The following is a 21,843-nucleotide window of genomic DNA, read 5'->3' on the forward strand; positions in this document are numbered from 1 at the left end:
ATTGTAATGTGGCTTACCAACTTATTGGATTAGTAATGTGAACTAATATACTAAAAGTAAATCATATAAAATAACAAATCTTAATGTTTCTTAACGTTTCGCCATATTCATCCTTTGTTTATATTACATAATGGACTCAATTTTTTGTTAAGTAATTGTCTGTACTAAGCTGTTATATTGCTAGTTTAGCAATTTGAGACGTGTTAATAGTGGCATTGCCAGCTACAGAATACCTTTACATGGTGAGTTAGAAGATAGTAGATTGTAATGAAAAAGTTTTATTTTATATTCACATATTCACTTGGAAAGTTTCTTTTGAAAACAAAGTAATTAAGTGGAATATTATCTCGAAAATGCCATCTTAACATAATCATCAACGTTCGTAATGAAACTTGATATATATATATATATATATATATATATATATATATATATTTACTGCGTCCCATGTTTCTGCCGTTGTAGACTAATGAAGACAATGACACGCTACCGACCCAACCATAAATAAGCCGTGGATTTCTTATGAAATTTCGAAAATCTGGAAAATTTCTAGATAATTGGATACCTCGTAATTACAAGCCCGTGGCAGAATATGGTAAATTAATACTAATTTATATATAATAAAGATTTTAAATAAAAAAGAAAAGATTTTGAAAAGAAATTCTAATTTAATAGTGGTTTCTCTGTTTCTTGTATGTATGTACAGTTGACATTGTAAAGTTGAACGAGGGCAACTTCAATTATTCCTCTACAACGTTCCGACAGCCGTGTCGAACCTTGAGTCCCGCACCGAGCGTTTTTTTTTTTTTTTTTTTTTTTTGACCGTGAAATAATAATAATAATAATAATAATAATAATAAAACAGACTGTGAAAACTGTGAAAAACCTATGAGTTCGATTATTTAGTTCAGTGGAAACCCGACGATGAATCTGCAGTAATTATATAAAAATAAAACTTTTGGATGTCAAAATTTTGAAGACGGTTTCAGTACTCAATTTTGTTGAGCAGGATTAGTTTCAGTGTGATGATAGGTTATCACTTAAAGTACTTTTCATGATCTCAAATTTTGAGAATTCCATTCCGAACGGGAGTAAGATTTTAGAAGTAGTGTGTTTCTTTGGAATCATTGTACGCAAAGCTACAGAATTTGGTATATTGGGCTTTTTCATACACATAATACAAATTCAATGTAACACTTTAGTATCATACTTTATAAAAAATCATGACAAGCAATTATTTGGAGATGGAGTGTGCCATCGAATGTTGTTTGTAGTTACCAGCGAATTCCTGACGCAAATATTCTCGTAGCGCAGATACAAAGCTCTATTTCCTAGCTATCACAAAGTGGGCTTTGTTGTGGACATATTTCTATGCGTAGCTTTTCTCAGAACATCGTCTCTCTTAGCCTTGGAGCGTAATCGTGGGAAGTTAAACTAAAAGAAAAGAAGAACTTTATTTATTGAGTGAACAACGCTACTACATAACTTTTACTTTCATTTGGACATCCCTTAGTTCATGTCTTATTGTTACATGAAGTCAATATGGTAACGCAGGAAGAAGGATCGTAATGAAAAGAAGCATTTCAATAGTATTTCATTTTTCTTGTGTGCTGCTGAATGTACATGCATGTGCAGAATGGAAATATAGGAAAATGAGAAAAATTGGTTTAAAAAATTCTGCGCTATGCAAAGCCACATCGTTCTGGATCTATTTACGATAAATTTAAATTGAATTATCACAAAAATTTAGAATACTAAACAAGTTTAAAAATAAAATAAAACTTGTAAAGTAAATAATGCACAAAATACTTCTAAACATGCGTGAATTAAAAAAAAAAATCTTCAATTGTAAGTGAAAACTAAATGAAAACTGAAATCTTTGTTTTACGTTCCACGCATATGCCTTGGATACTAAGGGAGACCGATAATTAATAAAAGGAATGAAAATGTGTAAGGAAACGGGAGTAACCCGAGAAAACACACAGATTCGATGTTCACGGCTGTCTTGGGATCAAACCAGGAGTCCTTCCCACCAGAAGTGAGCACTCTACTACTGCCACGGTGGTCATATGGCCTGGCATCGAACTAGGGATCCCTCACACCAGAGGTGAGCGCTCTACCGCTGAGCCATCATGCCTCCATTCTTCATTGTGATTAATATCGTCATATCACAAACCAACACTCAATTTACACAGTAATTCCATCTGTACATTCTGTTTCTTGCTTTTGTTTGGTTATTTTTTTAAAAAAAATGTAAATTGGCAAACCTAATGCTAATTCGTAGATCTATGGCAATGAAACGCAGTATATAAACTAGTTTACTTCGTAAATTCGTTATCCCTGAGAATAGTGATTAAATTCAAAATTGCTGTTTGTGAATTATCTGCAGAAAGCATATCTCAAATTGATAACAAAATGTATCGTGCATAATAGTTTCTAAAACGCACTTTTCCCGGGCTCTGCAAATTACTTATAAACTGGTAGTTTTGAATAGTGTCATCCTTGTGTTGAATGAGCAAAATAATTATTGTCAAAAATACTGTCATTTTCTTCCTAAAAACACTTTATATCATGGTTCCCTGCCAATCTTCTCGTCTTCACGTAAAAGTTCTTTTCCTAATATCATCCATCAGTTATATGTTTCCCCTTTATTTTTTCCCTTCCACCATGTTTCCTAGCACATTCTGAGTATAAAATTTCCTCTCAAGCGATAAAGTAGAGAACAATGAACAATCCTGAACATGGAAGCAATTACTATCACTAACATTTTTATCTGTTGGGCTACAGCTGTTTGTTTGTAGTTTATTATTTAAGAAATAGTGAATAAAAATTAGAAAACTTTTTAACACGTCTAACAGGAAGAGAGAACTCAAGTAATAGGGTAGAAAAAAGTGAAAGATCAATAACTAAGTGAAGCGTAATATTTACAAAATGATTCCATTTTTTCTACATACGTTGTAACTTTCATTTGTTTAAAAATACTTTTCCTCGTACTTTTGAAAGAGAAATTTTTATTAACTTTCAACGTTCAAAAATATTTTTGTATTTATTGATGACCAAAAGAAACACACATGCCAGAATCAAAGAACATGAAAGTAATGCTACCTTCCCTTGTGTCTAGTGGCCAGCGCGCGCGTTTGTGGTGCACGGGATTCCGAATTTGATTCCTGGGGGGGGGGGGGACGCTGAACACATTACAATTACGGTGGTTTGGATTCCACCTTAAACTGCTAGTCCCTGTTTCACATTGTCTCGGTGCTGAAAAAAAATGCTTAACTTAAACAACAGAAAGGAAAACGATGCTGAATACAATGATTCTCATTTCTGTATTAAGTAAACTACATTTCACTTTCAGAAAGTGGTAAATGGAGGTGACATTCAACGTGACATGCTGCATGACATTGTCACTGGTAGAAATTGTACTTCAAGAAAAGGAAAATAGAAACGATCTAAAGAGTGGTAATAACAACAATAATGTCAACAAAATTTATTTGTTTTCGACACTATATTGATTTACTTTAACGACTGCTGCTTTTTTTTTTCTTCTTGCGGTGAATCAACCAAATGCCGAATGACGTGGCAAAAATTGATTAGATCTTACCCTATCGCAACAGATTTTACCGAAAAAGAATAAGCTTTGCAAAAAATGAAATGAAATCTTTGAGTTTTACGTCCAACGGTTATGCCGGTTAGGCTAAAGGAGACGGTGATGAGTAATAAATGAAATGGTGGAATGAAGAAAGTGGAAGGAAACGGGGGAACCCCGAGGAAACCCACGCACACGGTGTTTGTCCACCACAAAGTCCACTTGACGGGGCTGAGATCGAACCCGGGACCCCAAGCACCAGAGGTGAACGTTCTACCACTGAGCCACCGCGGCCCCAAGAATAAGCTTTGCCATTTTCTTATTGTTATTCTAAGAGTCATTCTTATTTTCATCGTTAGAAAAAATGTCTACTGGAAAAATAACTAAATTGTTTAAAACTTTTGAAGACATTTTAGTTTGAGTGTGTGACAATCATACTTGGGCCATGCTTCTTCTGTTGGTGACTACAGGTATGATCGCAAGTGCTTACATGAGCCAATTGCACAATGTAGACCATAAAGTTCCATACGTAAAAATACTGTTAAAAATAAGTACAGAAAGTGATCTGTCCCCTTCTTCTTTCACTTGTTCTGCGAGTAGAGGCAACAGTTATATTTTTTAAAGAAATGCTGTATTATATGCACAAGCATAAATGTGATAAATAACTCATCTTTTTGACAGAAAAGCGCACCGTTTAATACTAGCTACTGCTGCTATGACACATTTTAGGTACTTCTGTTTTATATCTTCGAATACTGAGGCAGAGCATACATTACACACAATCTGTAAAAGTAACGAGAAAGAAAAAAAAAAAAAAGACAAGGAAATAAAAAGAAATCATCTTGAACATTAAGACAATTTTGAAAATATCAAAACCATAACATATACCATTAAAATGCACTTACAAGTTCCTCGTTTCCTTAATTGTCTCTGATGTGTTTTTGCCGTAGTCTTCCCCAGTACTTTCTCAGTGATTTTCAGCTCTACCAATTTTTCGCCATTTTTCTGTACTCGCAAATTACAAAAGCTTATACTACTTTTTTTTTTCAATTTTGTATATGTATATATATTTGTGTGCTTTTTAATATAAAGTTCATTCAACGAACCTTCTGATCCAGAAGTAAACATTGCAGAATGATATTACTCAGCCAGTCATCGGATGATTGGCTTGTAACGTACCCTTTTACCGGTACTTTACATTGTTACTGTTTTACCGGTACTTTACATTGTTATTGTTTTACCGTTGTTTTGTTAAGTGGCCCCCATTTAGTATAGTTGTGCCATTAGTGCAAAGACACGTTTTATTTGTTTTTATGAGTTAGTTATTACTGTTAGTAGTAATTCATGTTTCTTCACTATGAACAAAAACTTTCGGGGGACAAGGTTATTCAATAACAATAATTGCACACCTATTCAATAACTGTACACTATATCTTTATATAACCAGTATTAGTCAGAAGTAATTTCTAACAGGATATCGGGATATTTTTAAATTTTCTACGTAAAAACATCTAATGAATGTGTTAAATTTTCTATTAAATAAAACTTACTTATGATCATAAACATTCCGCAATCGATGATCGATGATTCGATCTTCTTTGTCAAGTGCTGTGGAATTATGGGTAGAAGAATTCAATATGGCGTGTGGCGGTACTCTTACTTCGGAGTGTTAAAAAGTTGTGATTGGCCTAAGAGAATCGTACAACACAGGAGCGAGTAAGTGATGGGTATAAATACTTTGAATCTTAATTCAAAGAACTGGTAATGTAGTTTAATATATTGTATTTGTTGATAATTCATTAGATTTTCAAAATTTTAAAGCGGTAATGATAATAATGTTTATGTTCTGCGATATGGTATATTGCAAAATAGTGGGGTTTGTAATGGCCAAGCATTGCATGACGCTTCGCAAACACAGAGAAAAATGAAGTAGGTGACATCGTCGGAGACCTCCAACTAAAATTGAAATTACAAGCACAAAACGGCTTATTTTAGACGAACAGTTAGAAAATTCTAATTTAGGCTCAACCTATAGTAAATTGGATAAAAATGTGGAGGCTCCCGACCTAAAATTTTAATCAACATATTTAGGCAAACAAATGTCACTTGGAACTATCATCCTCGCTTCGCGATGAGGAACCGAAGGGGATGGTAGAATTGCTGTTCTTCCTGTCGAGACGCATTTTGAAACCTGCTCCTGCAGTCTACTGGAGAGGAGGGAACAAAAGGAGTCTGGGCTAGTAAAACAGCTTATAAGCAGGTAAAACCGAAGTTTACCTTTTCTTTAATCGAATCGATTAGACAGATGACAACGTGATTTTATGGTACCATATCTTGTGTGGTGAAACCTTTAAAGCACTGAAAAGTTCAAACTGTTAATAAATTTTATCCGTACTTAATAACAGTATGATGAATATGTACAGATAATTTTATTGCTGCGTTACGCATCTTCTGGTATCATCTTAATATTACCGCTAATCTGCTGATATTATGATCAAAATCTAGTATGCATCAGTACGATTATTGAATTAGCTTCCAGTGCGAAATTTTACCGATTTAATTACATGACGAAATTTGAAAGTTTGGGTTAGCTCCGGTATGGTCAAATAACTTGTCGTTTTTGTTTTTCTTTGGAATAGTGCGATGTGTTGATGGATCCGTATAATTAAATACTGCACTTATAGCATGATCAGGAAAGTACTAAACATTAAATTTTTTTTCATCTTCATTTGTATATAGTACATACTCATTTATAGGGATAATCAATGTAGTGTTTTCTCCTTGTATTGTATGTAAAACGTGACCCATGGCATATGAGCCAATGTTATAATACGCTACAAACACATGAATTATGAAATGATTCCCGAAGTGGAATAGCATTGTAGTATAAGTATGGGCACGTGCAAGGAACATTTTCTGTTATCATTTTTTCTTGTAATCCTTTCTTTGTACTTTCCTGAATTTAAATAAGCTTTAATGGATCAATGTATAATAATATGAATTAGTGTTAGCCAAATCATATCATCGCATTTTGATGAGTATTGTCTCACCAAAGAATATTAATTTATCTTGATCTGTTTGACCTACCAAAGAAGGTATTAATAATTTGTCATTTATATGTTTATCTTCTCTTCCTTGTACTGGAAAGCTATGAATATAAAAACCTTGTAATAATTATGACAAGTGTATTGAAATCTACGTAGTGATAAAAATGTGAAAACCAAAACAGTAGATACTCGAAAGCTAACATATTTCGAAACCAGTAACCTTGTTAAATTGTAATTTGATTTTTTTTTCTCTGTGAATCAATAAACAACTTTAACTTTGAATCTATGATTACATTCCAGAAATTCATATTAAACATCTCGACTATTTGATAGTAATAAGTTACATTTTAAGTTTGCGTCGAACGTGTGCTAGATTGCACATCGACTAAAATCTCATGGAGGGTCTACCGCTATAGCAAGAACCTGTGATAAATGTTAAATTCTTGTTGCGCGTGTGAATTAGAAATCATTATTAATTTTCATTCTGATTTTTAATACTGGGTTAAGTTAGTCAAGCTACTGAATCTAAAATACGTTGAAATTCTCTTTTCCAATCCAATCTAAGATCTTGCTTGGTATGTTTTCATTTATTTTTATGGCCCTAAAGTAGGACGTATCAGCGTTTCTTTCGAGAAGCACGTGCTTGTATCCTGTCCATGTTTTACATACTTCCTGCACACGGCCATATTGTAAACTGTGATTCGTCCGTAAGATGGGTCAAAGCCACCTTCTACGCATGCGTATTCTCTTTTATTGCATTAATTCAATTTAGTTCTTAGATACAATGTTGTTTCTGTTATTTAACTGTAAGGAAATTGCATTTCCGATAATGATCCTTGTAAGCAACAAAAAGATTGAAAAACAGCTTACTTGACAATGGACTATTTTCTTCTGCTGCATGGATGTTCCAAGGCTCTTCAACCAATAAAATGAAACAATCACCAGGTGTATTTGTTTACATGAGGTACTGAATGTTCCTTGAATAAACTTTAGTACTTTACACGAAGCATCTGAAACAAATAATGATATAATTGGTAAAAGAGTAAAGGAATAGGGAAGGAAAGAACACATCATGTGGTTCGCTCTGATATTTTCACTATCTTCTCCTAAGAATACATCCTGAGGCATCACAACTTATAGCAAAATATAGATAAAATTGTATATGAAATAGAACTACAATATTGCTTGCTAACAGAAATATTCTGATATTAAAGAAAGATGAACTGCTTTTTAAAAAAACATGGTTTTAAAATTAATGAATTGTAATATAACAGCTCATAATTATGAATGCAAGTGAATACTAAAGTTAATTGATTTCGGGGACTCGAAAAAGTTGAAATTAAGCTTTTATCAATAAAAAATGGTGTTTTTATTTAATATAATTGACGAATCAGTAGTAAAGCAAGTTATTTTACTTATCTTTGCTGTAGTTGTTCTTTGTCATTGAAATATTACACTCCGTATTCGAATTAGCAGTTTGCGAAGAAGATAGGAAGAGAAGGTAAAACTGGCTAATCACTGACTGAAAGGAAACAGAATGATCTGGTCATTTACGGTGGTCGTAAGTTGCAATAACTGTTCTACTACTTTTGAGTCTACTATTTGTAGAGGCTTGTTGGTTAACGATAACTGCTACATGTTGTGTTTGACACCGAATGCGTAATCACTTTATGACTTTTTCATCAATAGTAACATAGAAAAATCTGGACTCGGCAAAGCAGTAATTCAAACAACGTTGTTAATTAAAAAGCTTTTCAAAAATATAAATTTGTGATTATATATGTACAATATCCATGTTTCTTAACTGTTTTTAAATTTTAATTGCATCTTCAAATATTGAACAAATTGCTGATTCGTAGAATATGGAGGATAAAGTACCAAAACAGAAGAGTTGGCCGTGTTCCTGATAGGTCACTTGGTTAGACCAACAGTGGAACTAGCGGAAAGTCCTTGCCACGTTTGTTTGTTTGTTTGTTTTGTTTTGTTTTGTTTTGTTTTGTTTTGTAATTACACAATTTTTCCATAATTTAAGGTCCTTGAAGACCAATTCAGAAATTTAATATCGTGGTGATATTTACATAGTGGTAAATTTATTTATTTTTTCCCGGTAACATTCGTTGAAAGTTTGTGTCATAATTTTGATTTATATTGTTCCAGTATTGTTATATCATGACATTTTGTTGCAGACAGATACTGAGAGCATCGAGCGTAGAACTACGGGATTTAGAGTCACAGCTTCGATCAGCGTACATTAATAAAGAGCTTGCTGCTCAGCTAGCAGAGAAAGAAGTTGAAAGACACAATCAGAAGGTAAGCATAGATAGCAGAGCATCTAACTAATTTCCAACCCACTCAGAAAATAAACATTAACAGATTTTTATTCTTATTAACTAGAAAATAAGCATCCAGTTCAGTTCGTTACAGCAGTGAATTAAATTTACATAACAAATTTATTCATTTGACAAGATCAACAGCGTTTAGCAACATGGTGTTTTGTATAAAAAGTCGGTGGAGGCTTGATGGTTTGCTTACGCGCCTTCGGCATAGGAAATGCGAATTCGATTCCCGACTGTCTCATTTAGCCTTGGTGCCGAACGAAACGCTAAACTCCAAATCAACGAGCTAGTCAATAGGTAAAGTCTTGGTACCTTAACTCTAGACCAAATCATCAATATAACTTTTACGGATTAGATTTTAAGTTTGTGTTAGGAAAATGTATCGTTAATTGGCTGATGAGGTATATGATTAGTGTGGTAGTCCTTCGTGCAGGAGATCCGGATTCCTTTCAGTGATGTATATGTGTTCTTTATCCTACTTTAAACGTAGTCCACATGCTCGGTTTATATAGCCTCAGTGCTTCACAGACACGTTAAACTCAAAGTGAACATACGAACAATCAAGTTGAATTACGTGAAAAAGAAAATTTATTTGAACTATCGTCGAATCGCTCACGAAATGTCGTAAGAGAATGTAAAAAACACTACCACCATAGTTTATTGAGAATGTGGGTTAGGGTTAGAGAAAGCAGAAGAAATTAAATCACTGATATTGCATGAAGAAGCTTACTAAACTGAATAAACGAAAATAGTGAAAAATGTGTTGTACAGAGTAGACGAAAAGTCCTCCTACACTTATTGTTTGTATTTATGAAATCGAATAAAAATATTTCTGTTACGTATCTAGGTCAGCATGGTTTCATTCATAATCTCTGCAGAAACTAATACGACGCCATTTCAATTATACATTTGCAGAAGATAGTTGGTGCCACCTCTCTGAAGGCAACATAAACAGCAAACTCTGAAACCTCGATGCAAGCATAGCAGGGCTGGCGTGGGAAGGTTTGAACTGTGTGGAGACCATGGCAGCAACGTATATAACAGTTCACTTCTGCGAGTGTACCATCTTGTAACTAAATAATGTTCATGATAACTTTGCAGTTGCGGACGTAACTAAGTCTTCAGTGTCTGAAGATAAGGCAGTTTGTTTATTGACCTTCAAAGAAATAAGAGATAAGTATAAAGTCTTAAGTTCATATTTGCCCCCATCGTCATGTGCACAGGATTCTGCCTAATTTCTTTACAAAAGTGGGTGTTCTTTTCAACGCCCAGATGATAACATTTTGGCTTCGTAAACTATGGTAAATGGTGCACTCATCAATAAACAGTACTAACTTCTGCCTTGTCCGTTTTGAAAATGTTCCCTGCAACAATGCAAGTAATACTGAGTATGACGCCTATCCGAATCCGTGTCCGTTCGGACGAAAAGGTTTCATTTGCAAACCTTTCTTGATGTGGGCATTGTTGTTTTCTTATTGATTCCATCCGTGATCGAACCAATGATTTGGAAACAGTACTTTTTTTTTTTTTTTTTTTTTTTTTTTTTTTTTTTTTTTTCAAGTAAAAAATTTTTCGCTTTGTGCCGTGTCTAACATTTCCTGTACTGAAAGCTTTATTCTTTCTTCCTTCATTTTAACAAAGTATCTCTGGTCGGTTGTGTCTTATCAAACTGCGCTTAGAAATCCTGCTTGATGTTACTTATGATTTTTTTTTTTTTTTTCGATATATGGCCGCTAATGGATCCACATGCCAGCCGCATCTCTCATCCACACTGAAAATACTCGTACCTGCTGTTCCGAACTTTTGACAGTAATGTGAATTTACCTTCTTGTTTTCTCTGAATTTACAACATGTCTTTTGTAATTATACGAAAGATACGAGTACTATCCGATACAATTTTTTATAGTCAAACTAGTTTTGCAGAAGGAAAAAATTATGGTTGGATTTCTGCCCATACTAATATAAAGTGGAACGGGTTCATAGTCAGTGAAATGAAAATGCCCTGAAAATCCTGTGTCAAAAATCATAAATAAGTCATTAAAATCCAGTGATCATGTAACAACTTAAACAAGAGTGCTTACTGTATGTAGAGGTTTTAGGTCTTAATTTCCTTTTCAAGGTGGAAGAACGTGAAACAAATGAAATCCTAAGAAGAATGTATGAGAAAGAGGATGAGTTCATGCGTCAAGTTGAACAAAATGAGTTCATACGGAAGATTAAGTATAAAGAGTCTTTGGATGAGCAAATGCGTGAGCAACAACAGGAAAAGGATAGGGCATATCAGGAGTTTCTGCAAGACAAGAAAATGATCGATGAAGTTATTAGGAAGATAAAGGAAGAGGATCAAAGGTAATCTTTGCTTTTTCAGGCTTTTATTTAATACTGTAATAATGATGAGTAGTTTGTTGTTTAGCTGTAAGTTCCATATATAAATTTTAATGAGATTGAAGTTAAATGAGAATAGGCAGGGAAAAAGAAGGGAGAGAACCAAGTGACATGGATCAATATTGGTGTGTTCACTGACAGAAAAGTTCTACAGTGTGTCGCAGAACCAATTAACCGAAGTCTGAAGTGTTCTTGACACTAAAAGCGATATATTCGCATATATTTCCACTCAGTTCTATTGGAATATTCAATTCTTCTGTGCTCTCTTGTTTGAAATCGTCAATTGTCAAAACATTACGGGTGTAGACTTGATCTTTGAGGTAGCCTCAAAGGAACAAATCCGATTATTTCAAAGTCAGGGGAGCGAGCTCGCCTTCCGATCCAACTGTCTTTAAATAACTCGTCGAACCTCTTAGGAATAGAGTGCATAATTAACTGGATTTCCATTCTAAAAAGTTACCCAGTGCTGGATGATGCAATAGACACTGTTTTGGAACAGAGATAATTAACTTCTGCTGTCACAAATTGATCGAAAAAGAGCAACCTTGTCACTCAGATACAAAAGCCCACCACAAACTATCGCAGCTGGACTACTGTTAACCACCCCAATTGGTTAGTTCTGATTTTCATATCTGCAGTAAAACTATTCATTCTTCTAGGTACATGAAATAGTACACCGTTCGTCCAGATCGCACTATTTCAGGTCAACATCATTTTTGAAGCCACCATGTTCCAACGAACCGAACACATTTATCCGCATCGTCCTCGTATTGGTTAATGAATCCGGGATGATAGAATGAAGATATAACTTTTGCATAGTAGTTAGAAATGTCCACCTCGAAATGGTTAGTCATCTCTGTAACCGTCACACAGTTCAGTTTCTGTGGTGAATGATACAGTTCATGCTGCTCATATCGTTTGTTTTCTTCTATAATCGCTTTTTTTGGTTTGCCTCTCCTCTTCGCGTTTGACATGCTTCCTGTGTTATCAAGTTGTGTTCAGTTTAGCAGTTATTACCAACGACAGTCTAGCGATTTAAATTCGTGTGCAATCTGGCTTACTACATCTTATAATTGTTAGTAAGTGAATAACGCCGAACACATGTTGACTTCTTCAGGGTTAACCGCCCAGACTCCATTTTGTTATGCCAACCGTGGGACGTAAAACTCAAAGATTTCATTTTTTCCATTTTGTTATGCCATTCAGAAATATGTATTGCAGATCCATTTAAACTAGCTGATATTACACTTTAATTACATACGTACATATCATCTTTATATTTCATCCTATGAACGTGGAATTTATTGCGATTGTTTCTCTTCACCCGAGTTTGTAGTTATATCGTTCGATACATTACTTTCGTGACAGCTTGTAGAACAGGGTTAGAAAAGATTTACTCTCAAATTTATTTCTAATTTCTTCTTCTTCTTCTTCTCTCTCTCTCTCTCTCTCTCTCTCTCTCCTTAATAGGAAATAAATCGTGTTATTAAATCTAAGAGGTTCTTTATTATCAGTTATTTTACAAAATGTCAAATTAAAGCAAAGTAACGAACTCTGTAAAATAAACTTGGGTAGGACGTAGAATAGCTAAGCACACTGTGGTTTCAGCAACAACACAGGCTGGGATAGTGTATGACTCAGTAGCTAGGAAACAGCAAGCTCGCTATCCGATTGTATTAGTTGTATTTCTGTCCGAATACTATTAGTTGTCAACTGAACTCGTGAAAATGTGTTATACTTTGACTGAAAGATTCCTTTGACACCGAACAACATGTTACGGTACTGGTTAACGAGTTCCCTCGTGGCCAAATGGTTAACTTACGTGCCTTTAGCGCCGAAGATCTGAATTCGATTTCCTTTGAGAGCTCATGTGGTTCGGATCTCTCATTACGCAATAGGTCTACGTCTCGCATAGCCTGGGGACGTTGAACTCCAAATCAACCGACTAATCATGATATTATTTCAACTGCGAATGACATCATGTTTATTTACGTGCATCAGAAAATAATATGGGAAGTCCTGAAACATCCTAAAACCCTATGATATCTGTTTGTGTGTTCCCTCAGTTCTCCTTTCTTAAGGTTAACCAACGGATTAGTACCTCTTACAGCCTGAGGCCTTCTAACAGTTCCAACTGGCAAGGTGAGTCGTCGCTTTGAGACTTAATACAGCAATTTCGAATTAGTAACATATTTGACCATTGGAATTTCTTACATTTTCGTTTTACCAACTTTTGTGAAGTCATCAGCAAAATTCAGAATATGGCTCTGTAATAGTTTAGAAACAAGTCTCCACTTTTAATTCAATTTTATTTGGTATAGAAGAATGTAATTAAGTGCAGTACTGAGAATCGTACTTTAATTGACTTAATTCATTCAGAATTTATTGACAGAAGAATATGTGATGTATGTATATCGATTATTTATTTATTTATTGGTGATTGTATGTGTATTATTGAAGCATAATAATAATGTAAGAAGAAGAGATTGCTCGTAATTATTTGTTTGGGTTTGCCAAATCACTTGCAAACATCTGATTCACGCGATAATGATCATTTGCTGCGCATAGTGTAAATAGCGAGTCATTGGTTTTATCAGCGAAATAGCGCTTTAAATCATATATGTAGGTTATGTAGATGCTTACGTGTTCTGCGCGAGGCATTAAACTTTCAATAACATAATGAAGAAAATATTATTTTTGTGGTTGAAACTATTATATATAATGTATTATCGCTTTCGCCCTCCCCACTTGTCTAATGGCTATCGTGCGTTCTTTTGGTGCACGTGATCCCAGTTCGATTTCCGGTGGCAGAATATTAAACACATTTCACATTTAACTGTAGGGCTTTTTACATTAGACTTTATGCAGCGAGTTGTATACATTTGATTTGTCGAACAAGGACTTTTTTCAACGAAAGTGGTCGGCCAGATTTCATTTATATCGATCAAGCACAAAGGTTAAGTCTAAAAGGCGAAACCAACTTGATCTTTTATTCGCTTGTAAGATTCTCAAACAGAGATTAGTAAAGAATAGCAGGAAAAAATTAAATCTTTCAGTTTTACATTCCACGTTTATGTCTGCTAGGCTAAAGGGGGCGGTGATGATGATATGAATGCAATAGTGAAATGAGTAAAGTAGGAGGAAACGGGAGAATCCCGAAAAAACCTACGCACATGGTATTTGTCCACTACAAAGTCAACTTGGCGCTAACTGGGATTGAACCAGGAACCCCACGCACTAGAAGTGAACGCTCTACCACTGAGCCACCGTGACCCCGAATGACAGGGAAAAGCGGGACACATTTAGAAGTAGTGAATGACTAAAGTCATCTGTCCAATAAGTACTTCAATAGTAAATGAATGACTAGGCACTGACTCAATACTTCAATAACGTGGTTGAAACAGTGGTGTCGTCCCTTTTCTGAACTAGTTTGGATTAATCCTGCAAATATTTTAAAATATCTGAAGTGCTTAATTTTCAGCCTTATTCTATCATCTCTGTGACGTTCAACAGAATATTTCCTTTTCTCATCGGATAATGTCCTAAATTATTTCGTTCCTAATTTTAATTTCATAGTGTATTGGAAAGTGCCGTTATATATTAAGGTTATTTTTAACTTCCAAATAGTATGTGTCTAACACGGTAGATGGGGCCACCGTCATCAGTGTTAACATATACAACTAATAAAATAAAAACAATCAAAAATAAAATGAATAATTCAAAAACTAAGCAAAAACGGATACAGTCTGGTAAATGGACGTTACAAAATCTAGGGAATGGTCGATTTCACATATTGTTGTTAGTTTCATTGTTGGAGGCCACCATTGTTCAATAAACAGTCAGCTTTGTCTGCCACACTTTCTACCACAAACTGACCAAACTTTGCACACCTATTTACGATTGGAATATCTAGGTAGTGCTACATGTCGATTTCATACATTGTTGTCAGTTTCATTGTTGGAGACCACCATTGTTAAATAAAGAATTAACTTCATCTGCCATACTACGGTATTAACAAATGTTCCTATCGTAGTAATTACTGGTTTAGTCGAAACTAAGCAGTCGTTGTTGGAAGATTGCAGTCATGTTGTGTTTGTACTCTGTTAATCAAACCAAACTTGGTTAAAAGTTGTAATTTTAACCACTTGGCATAACGGCTCTTATTGTGGGCCTCAGCCTTTCTGGTATTGCCTCAAGACGAGACGGGCACATCTTTTCAAGACGAGACGAGACAACTGGAAGTCTTGTCTCGTCTCGTCTCGTCTCGTAGCAACATTAGACACTCTAGATATACCAGTAAAAAGGAATGACAACGTTCCTCACGGAGTACGTGTTAGCTCCCAGCCTCTTTCTTTTACCGATTTTTGTTTACATAGTAGATGAATATATAGAGAGTAACGAAAGGATGAGATATGCAGAATCTCCTGAAGTCAAATTAAAATTGTAGCAGTATTTCGACCTTGCTATAAATGGATTTACTGGGGAACTAAAATAATTCTAGGAACTGATCATACAGTATTGATATTAAAAAATACGGAAAAAGGTAATGACAAAGAATTGAAATCGTGAATTTGTTTTCAAAATGCAGAAATCTCGAAGAAGTATCTGTTTAGAAGTAGAATATAAATCCCAAGTTCAAAACGTAAGGAAAGAAAGCGGCTGTTCGCGCTTGAAATTATGAAAAATTTACCAAAATGGTTGAAATTATAATTTTGTATTTCTTTACGAGAAAAAAGAATAAAAATTGGAACAATTTTAATCATGTATGTATAAGTTCACCGTCTTCTTCAAGTAACTAAATTAACTTCTTCAAGTGTTTCAACCATTTTTGACACATGATATCTCGAAAACTCTTAGAGATATTAGAAGGAAGAATACGTGGCTGATCAGCTTTTTAATTATGTCACAGTACTTTCGAACTTAACGTACGAGAAATGGCATATTCCAAAAGTAATTCAGTAACATCCTAACCTGAGTTTTACCAAATGATTAGCGAGAGTGATACGGTGTGCGCCGTCCAGGGTTTAATTCCTGATCACAAGGGACTGTTGCGCCAGGAGTTTATATATTGGTGTTATTATTTTACCTTACATTCCCTCAGTCGCATAAGTAAGGACGGATGGGCCTTCCCCGCAAAAATGTTAAACGGACCCCCCCTCTTTCCACGTTCATGAGGCACGTAAGATTTACAGAGAACAGAGTTTTAGCTTTCTATCTAGTGAGTAACTACTTGCTCATATGCAAAAAATATACATGATTTTTATTATTTTAACAAAAGAGAGACTAGCCAAAGCTTAAAACCCACTTTATTTTAAATTATAATTTGTAATTGTATAGGTTCGAGGCTGAGCCCAGTACTGGCAGAAATAATTATGAACAAATAAGAGAAAATGTGAAAGAAGAAGGGTGTAAGAACTTGATCAAATTTTGTAGGTATGTGGATGACTGTCTAGGCTTGTGGAAAGGGACTAGGGGACAATTAGAGAACTTCAAAGATAGTGTGGAAGATAAAGAAAAAGGCATAAGCTTGGAAATGGAGTTGGAAGAAAATGGAAGAATAAACTTTTTAGACATGACCATAATAAAACAAGGAGAAGGGCTGGTTACGAGGTGGTACCAGAAAGAGTGCTCAGCGGGAGTGTACTGCCATGAGAGGAGCGACGTGGATAGGAGTACAAAGAGAAATTTCATAACAAATATGATAAGAAGAATAGAAATGATGGAGGACGAAGAGGAAGGAAGGAAGGAGAGCATACAGAAATTCTACAGACAGTTAGAGAAGAACGGTTACAGCAAGAAAGAGTTAGAGAAGGAAGAAGAACACAGGAAGAGGAAGAGAGGGAGAAAGAAGAATGAAAAGGATGAGAGTGGAAAATGGCATGGCATAGAAAGTATGGGAGAAGAAACGGAGAAACTGAAGAATTTATTGAAGAAAGGAGGGGTCAGAACTTATAGAAAGAGTGGAGAAACTTTATTAAGATCAATAAAGAAGAATAGAAAAGGAACTAAAAAGATTAATGAAGAGGAAGAAGGGGTCATCTACAGGGTATGGTGTGAGGACTGCGATATGTCATATATAGGAGAGACAGGAAAGAGAATGAAAGAAAGGATAAAACAACATGAAGATGATGATAGGAGGAAGAAAGATACCAATGCCATATACAAACATGTTAAGGAGACGAATCACGGAATTAATTGGGATAAGACGGAAGTGTTGGAGATGGAGAAAAGAATGATAATAAGGAAGTGGAAAGAAGCGGATTGGATAAAGAAGGTAGGAAGAGATAAACTGATGAACTGGACAGGGGGCTTACCAATTAATGAATTATGGCAAGGAAGTTTAAATAGCATAGAGAAAAAGAAAATATATATTAAAAAAAGGCCCTTATAAGAACCAAAAATGAAGGAACGTGATTAATTGGAAAGTGAACACGAAGACTTATAGGATGGGCTGACGGCCTCAGTAAATAAGAAAAAAAAGAAGGAAAAAAAATAAATAAAAATAAAAAAGTACAACAATGACTATATATATATATATCTGTTAAAAGAATTTAAACTTTTTTATAACAATGACTATAGATATGACGGTTAAAGAATTTAAACTTTGTTATAACAACATTTATATATTTGTCTGTATTTTCATTAATTTCGATAGTGTCTGAAGAAGGATATGCTAGATATCCGAAACAGTTACAAATTATAATTTAAAATAAAGTGGGTTTTAAGCTTTGGTCAGTGTCTTTTTTGTTAAAACAATCAATCCAAAGCCATGAATAGTCTTCTTCTTATTATTATATTGTGCTATAGTTTTCGCCTATTCTGCTGTACCAACCTCAAGAGTCTACGACGTCCGACATTTTTAATGAGGTGTGGTCACCCCACTTTTTGTTGTTTGTTTCGATGCTGGTTTCACTGTCCTTTTCCCGCCTTTGAAATACACTAAGCACGGCAAATAGCGCAAACTTGAAAAGTCGCGCTGTTTCCGAAATGAAATTCCCAGCTAGTTAGTCGCCCTGATATATCGTCGCCCTTCCCCATTCAAGCACAAGCACCACACTGACTAGTGGAGTGAGATTCCTATCACCGTCTGGCGCGCGGTTGTGTTATGCCTCGTAGCTCTTATCTCAGCCCAATAATTTCGTTCAAAAGTAGCAAGTGGTCATAATGTTTTCGCTGGTCAGTATAAGTTTTGTTGGCTTTTAATTTACTAAATAATCGCTCAGGTGCTACCGTCTTCACAGGTAAAAGATGAGATATAGTTGCAACATTACATAATTTTTAACATTCTAACATTATAAAGTTTGAAACTGAAATTGGCCTCTTTTTGTTCTGGGCCTCCCAACGTTGCGTGCCCTGCTGGCCCTTTAGTTGCGCCGCAGCATTCTCTCTACTCAGAAGAATAGCGACAAATAGAAAAGTCAAAATTCATTCTGTCCATTTTTCATGCATCATACACTTCAGGAAAAAATCATATAATACTGATAATTGTAAGAAAATATTAGTATTGTTTGTTTGTTTTCTGTATCCAAAGAACCATTTAGGTTATTTATGTCATATTCTGGTAATAATCGAAAAGAAAAAAAGAGCTTCATGTGATAAACGTACAAAAGAAAATTTGTCAGCAAGATGCAAATGACCGTTCTTTGCAACCTAATTCCCCCTTTTCTTACAAAAACTCTATTCCTGCCTGCAGAAAGAAAAGATTTATGTTACCCGTCAGTAGTTGACGTTTTGCTCTACAGCTGAACACGACTTGTAAAAATAGACTCTGACTGACTGTAGGGGCACGAAAAAAAAAGTTGAATTCCTCTCCCCGCCCACTTCAAGTGTGGATATCCTGGTCAGAGTTTCAAACGGAGCGCTACGATCTTTCAGTTCTTCCCAGTAGAGACGCTAGTAGCCATTGCTAAATAAAAAAGTGAGCGTCTGGTGGCGAAAAGGCGAAATACTCTAAGTAGGGGGAGGGAACAGTAACCTTAAGTATTTTTCTTTAGTGTCTCACTTGTCAGCAGTTTCTCTTTGCTTTTCCTTTTCTCCATTGTAAAAAGTATGATTTAATATAATGGTTAATTGTAGCCGTAGGATATATATATGGAATAACTTAGATATCAACGTTCTTGTCTTGTATCCAGTAAGTTAAAAAAAAAAAAAAAAAAAATCAAATCATTTCGATGCTCTCTGGCAACTTCTTAAACTGGTAACTTGTCAGTATCTTCTACTCGCTGCTAAACTGGTAACATGCCCTGTGGAATCCTTTACGATGGGAATTAAAAAAATCCTCACTTCTCAAAAAGTGTTGAAATTGACATCTTATTGAAATACGTTACAAAATGGATGAACTTCATATAGTGAAAAGTCTGTCCACTTTGTAACGCTAAGTTCAGCACTTTTTGTGAAGTAGAGATTTTATTCACTCTTTCTCTCATAAAAGGTTTCACAAAGCATCGAAATGATTTGGATTTTTTTTTTTAAATACCCGGATACAAGGTAAGAGCGTTTATAGGTATGTTATAACTTAGTATGTCTCTCTAATGAGATTATTTTTAATAGTATTATTATTTTTTCCAGAGAGCAAGAAGAAAGAATGAGGAAGCAACGCAAGACACAACAGGATATAGAGGTATTTAACCAGGCAAGAGAAATATGGAGACAGCAAGAACGAGAAAGATTAGAAGAGGAAGATAGGTGAGTTCGTTTTTATGTATTAATTGTGAAGTAATTCCTTCTTAAGCATTTTTCTGTGATTTTTCCAGTCCGAGGTTGGGGTTTTGGGAAAGTTGCCCAAGCGAATAGTAGATAATTTTCTTTCAAGCCTGCTAAGTTTGTGTATATTTTATTTGTTTATTAGTAGCTGAAGTACTCGGCATTGCCCGGGTAGAATTCTGGATAGCCTAAGCTCACTATAGCTATGATAAAAGTACCCTTCTAAAGTAAACCTGCACAGAGGAATGCAACGTCGCTTACAAAATATAATTTTTGAAGGTACTAAGATGTATTTCATGGAAAAGTCAGTGTGTATATATAACGACCTTGTATCGGTACACCTACTTTTAAGCTGCACCAGGTACCCGGCATGCCCATTAAAAATTCAAAATGGCCTATAATCTCTTCCCGACAGTTACCTAGAAGTATGCCAGGCAACGATGTGAATTTGTGGAACAGGATTAACATACCCTGAAATTCAGGGAAGTACTTCAAAATTCGTTGGAAAACAGGGGTCTGTTATATTTCACAGAAGAGTCAAGGACTTCTTCCTTTTTTATTTGCCCATAGAAGATGTGAAGAACATTCAAAGATCCGAGAGAGATTCAGAAAGATAATAATTTTTCTTTTTTAAAAAGTATAAAGATAAAGAAGTTTGAGGTGCACCGAAAAATGGTAAAACTTGAAACTTTAAAAGATAAAGAACACAATAAATAAAAAATTCAAATACTACAGTAGAAAAAAATAAGCTAGGTTCGTTGGGTAGCCAATCAAAGAGATAGGTAATTATATATATATATATATATATATATATATATATATATATATATATACAGGGTGCGGCACGTAAAACCGGCCCGTAAAGTGAACACATAAAATGAAATGTAATGTATTGAATATGACTACTCACCTTCACAGCAGGTGCTGAAAGTGTCCTCCGCCCACTTCAACACACATGTGAGCACGATTGAGGAGATTCATATATACCCTTGTCAGTTCTTGTGTTGTAATGCTATTGGTGATATCCTGGATCCTGGTCTTGAGTTCTTCAATTGTGTGTGGATTTGTTTCGTATACGCTTTCCTTTAACAGTCCCCATAAGCAAAAGTCACACGTGGACAAGACTGGTGACCGAGGAGGCCACAAGCCTTTGCTGATTGTCCTCTCTGGTGTAAACATCTCATGCACAAGGGACAATGATGCAGCTGATGTGTGGCATGTTGCACCGTCCTGCTGAAAGTAACATAACTTACGCTCCTCTTCGGTCAAGTGTGTATAAGGTTGACTTTGGAGGACTTCTTGTCATTATCTCCACCACCTGCATCTTTAATTCAGGTGTGTAGACAGATGGTCGTCTGTTCCTGGGAGCATTTTGAACCGATCCTGTACGCCGCCATTTTTCAATCAATTCCTGAATGGTGCTTTTTGCTGGCACAGAACGTCCTCGAAATTTCTCCCGAAACAAATTCTTTGTTTTCACAAAAGATCCAGTGAGAATGAACCCTTCAACAATGGCAACACGCTCGGGTATCGAATACGGCATTATCACACACTGACACTCACCCGGCTTAACACAACGAGGCCTTTTTCTCAACTGGTTTCGACAAGTTTAATTGGCTGCGGCTGCACGTGACTGCTGCAGGTCACGTAAGTCGACCCGACCTCGACACGCCATCTCTTGGTAGGAAGGTAGATTATTTAAGTGTTGCCAAAAACACAATATACCAGAATATTACGACGGGCCGGTTTTACGTGCCGCACCCTGTATATATATATATATATGTGT

General features: G+C 35.3%; 1 protein-coding gene and 1 long non-coding RNA gene across 5 annotated transcripts in view; one reads left to right on the top strand and one right to left on the bottom strand.

The window, feature by feature from the left end:
• The window catches only part of LOC145678558 (uncharacterized), a 154,708-nt gene extending 149,524 nt beyond the window's left edge, over positions 1-5,184 (bottom strand). Inside the window, exon 1 of the long non-coding RNA XR_014130405.1 lies at positions 5,137-5,184. This is a non-coding gene — a long non-coding RNA (uncharacterized LOC145678558). The remainder of the gene's footprint in view (positions 1-5,136) is intronic.
• Positions 1-21,843, top strand: part of LOC145678554 (meiosis-specific nuclear structural protein 1-like) — a 190,008-nt gene that overhangs the window by 55,869 nt on the left and 112,296 nt on the right. For 3 of the 4 annotated variants that reach the window (XM_081748841.1, XM_081748840.1, XM_081748842.1), the window contains exons 5-7: positions 8,820-8,943; positions 11,089-11,318; positions 19,923-20,039. In XM_081748841.1, coding sequence (XP_081604967.1) covers positions 8,820-8,943; positions 11,089-11,318; positions 19,923-20,039 — 471 coding nt within the window. Of the gene's footprint in view, positions 1-5,189; positions 5,303-8,819; positions 8,944-11,088; positions 11,319-19,922; positions 20,040-21,843 lie in introns of those variants that run through there. The other variant, XM_081748843.1, reaches the window with a different exon arrangement.

Source organism: Thermobia domestica, chromosome 2 (assembly GCF_964235325.1).
Source record: "Thermobia domestica chromosome 2, izTheDome1.hap1.1, whole genome shotgun sequence".
In the NCBI taxonomy this organism is placed as follows: Eukaryota; Metazoa; Arthropoda; class Insecta; order Zygentoma; family Lepismatidae; genus Thermobia; species Thermobia domestica.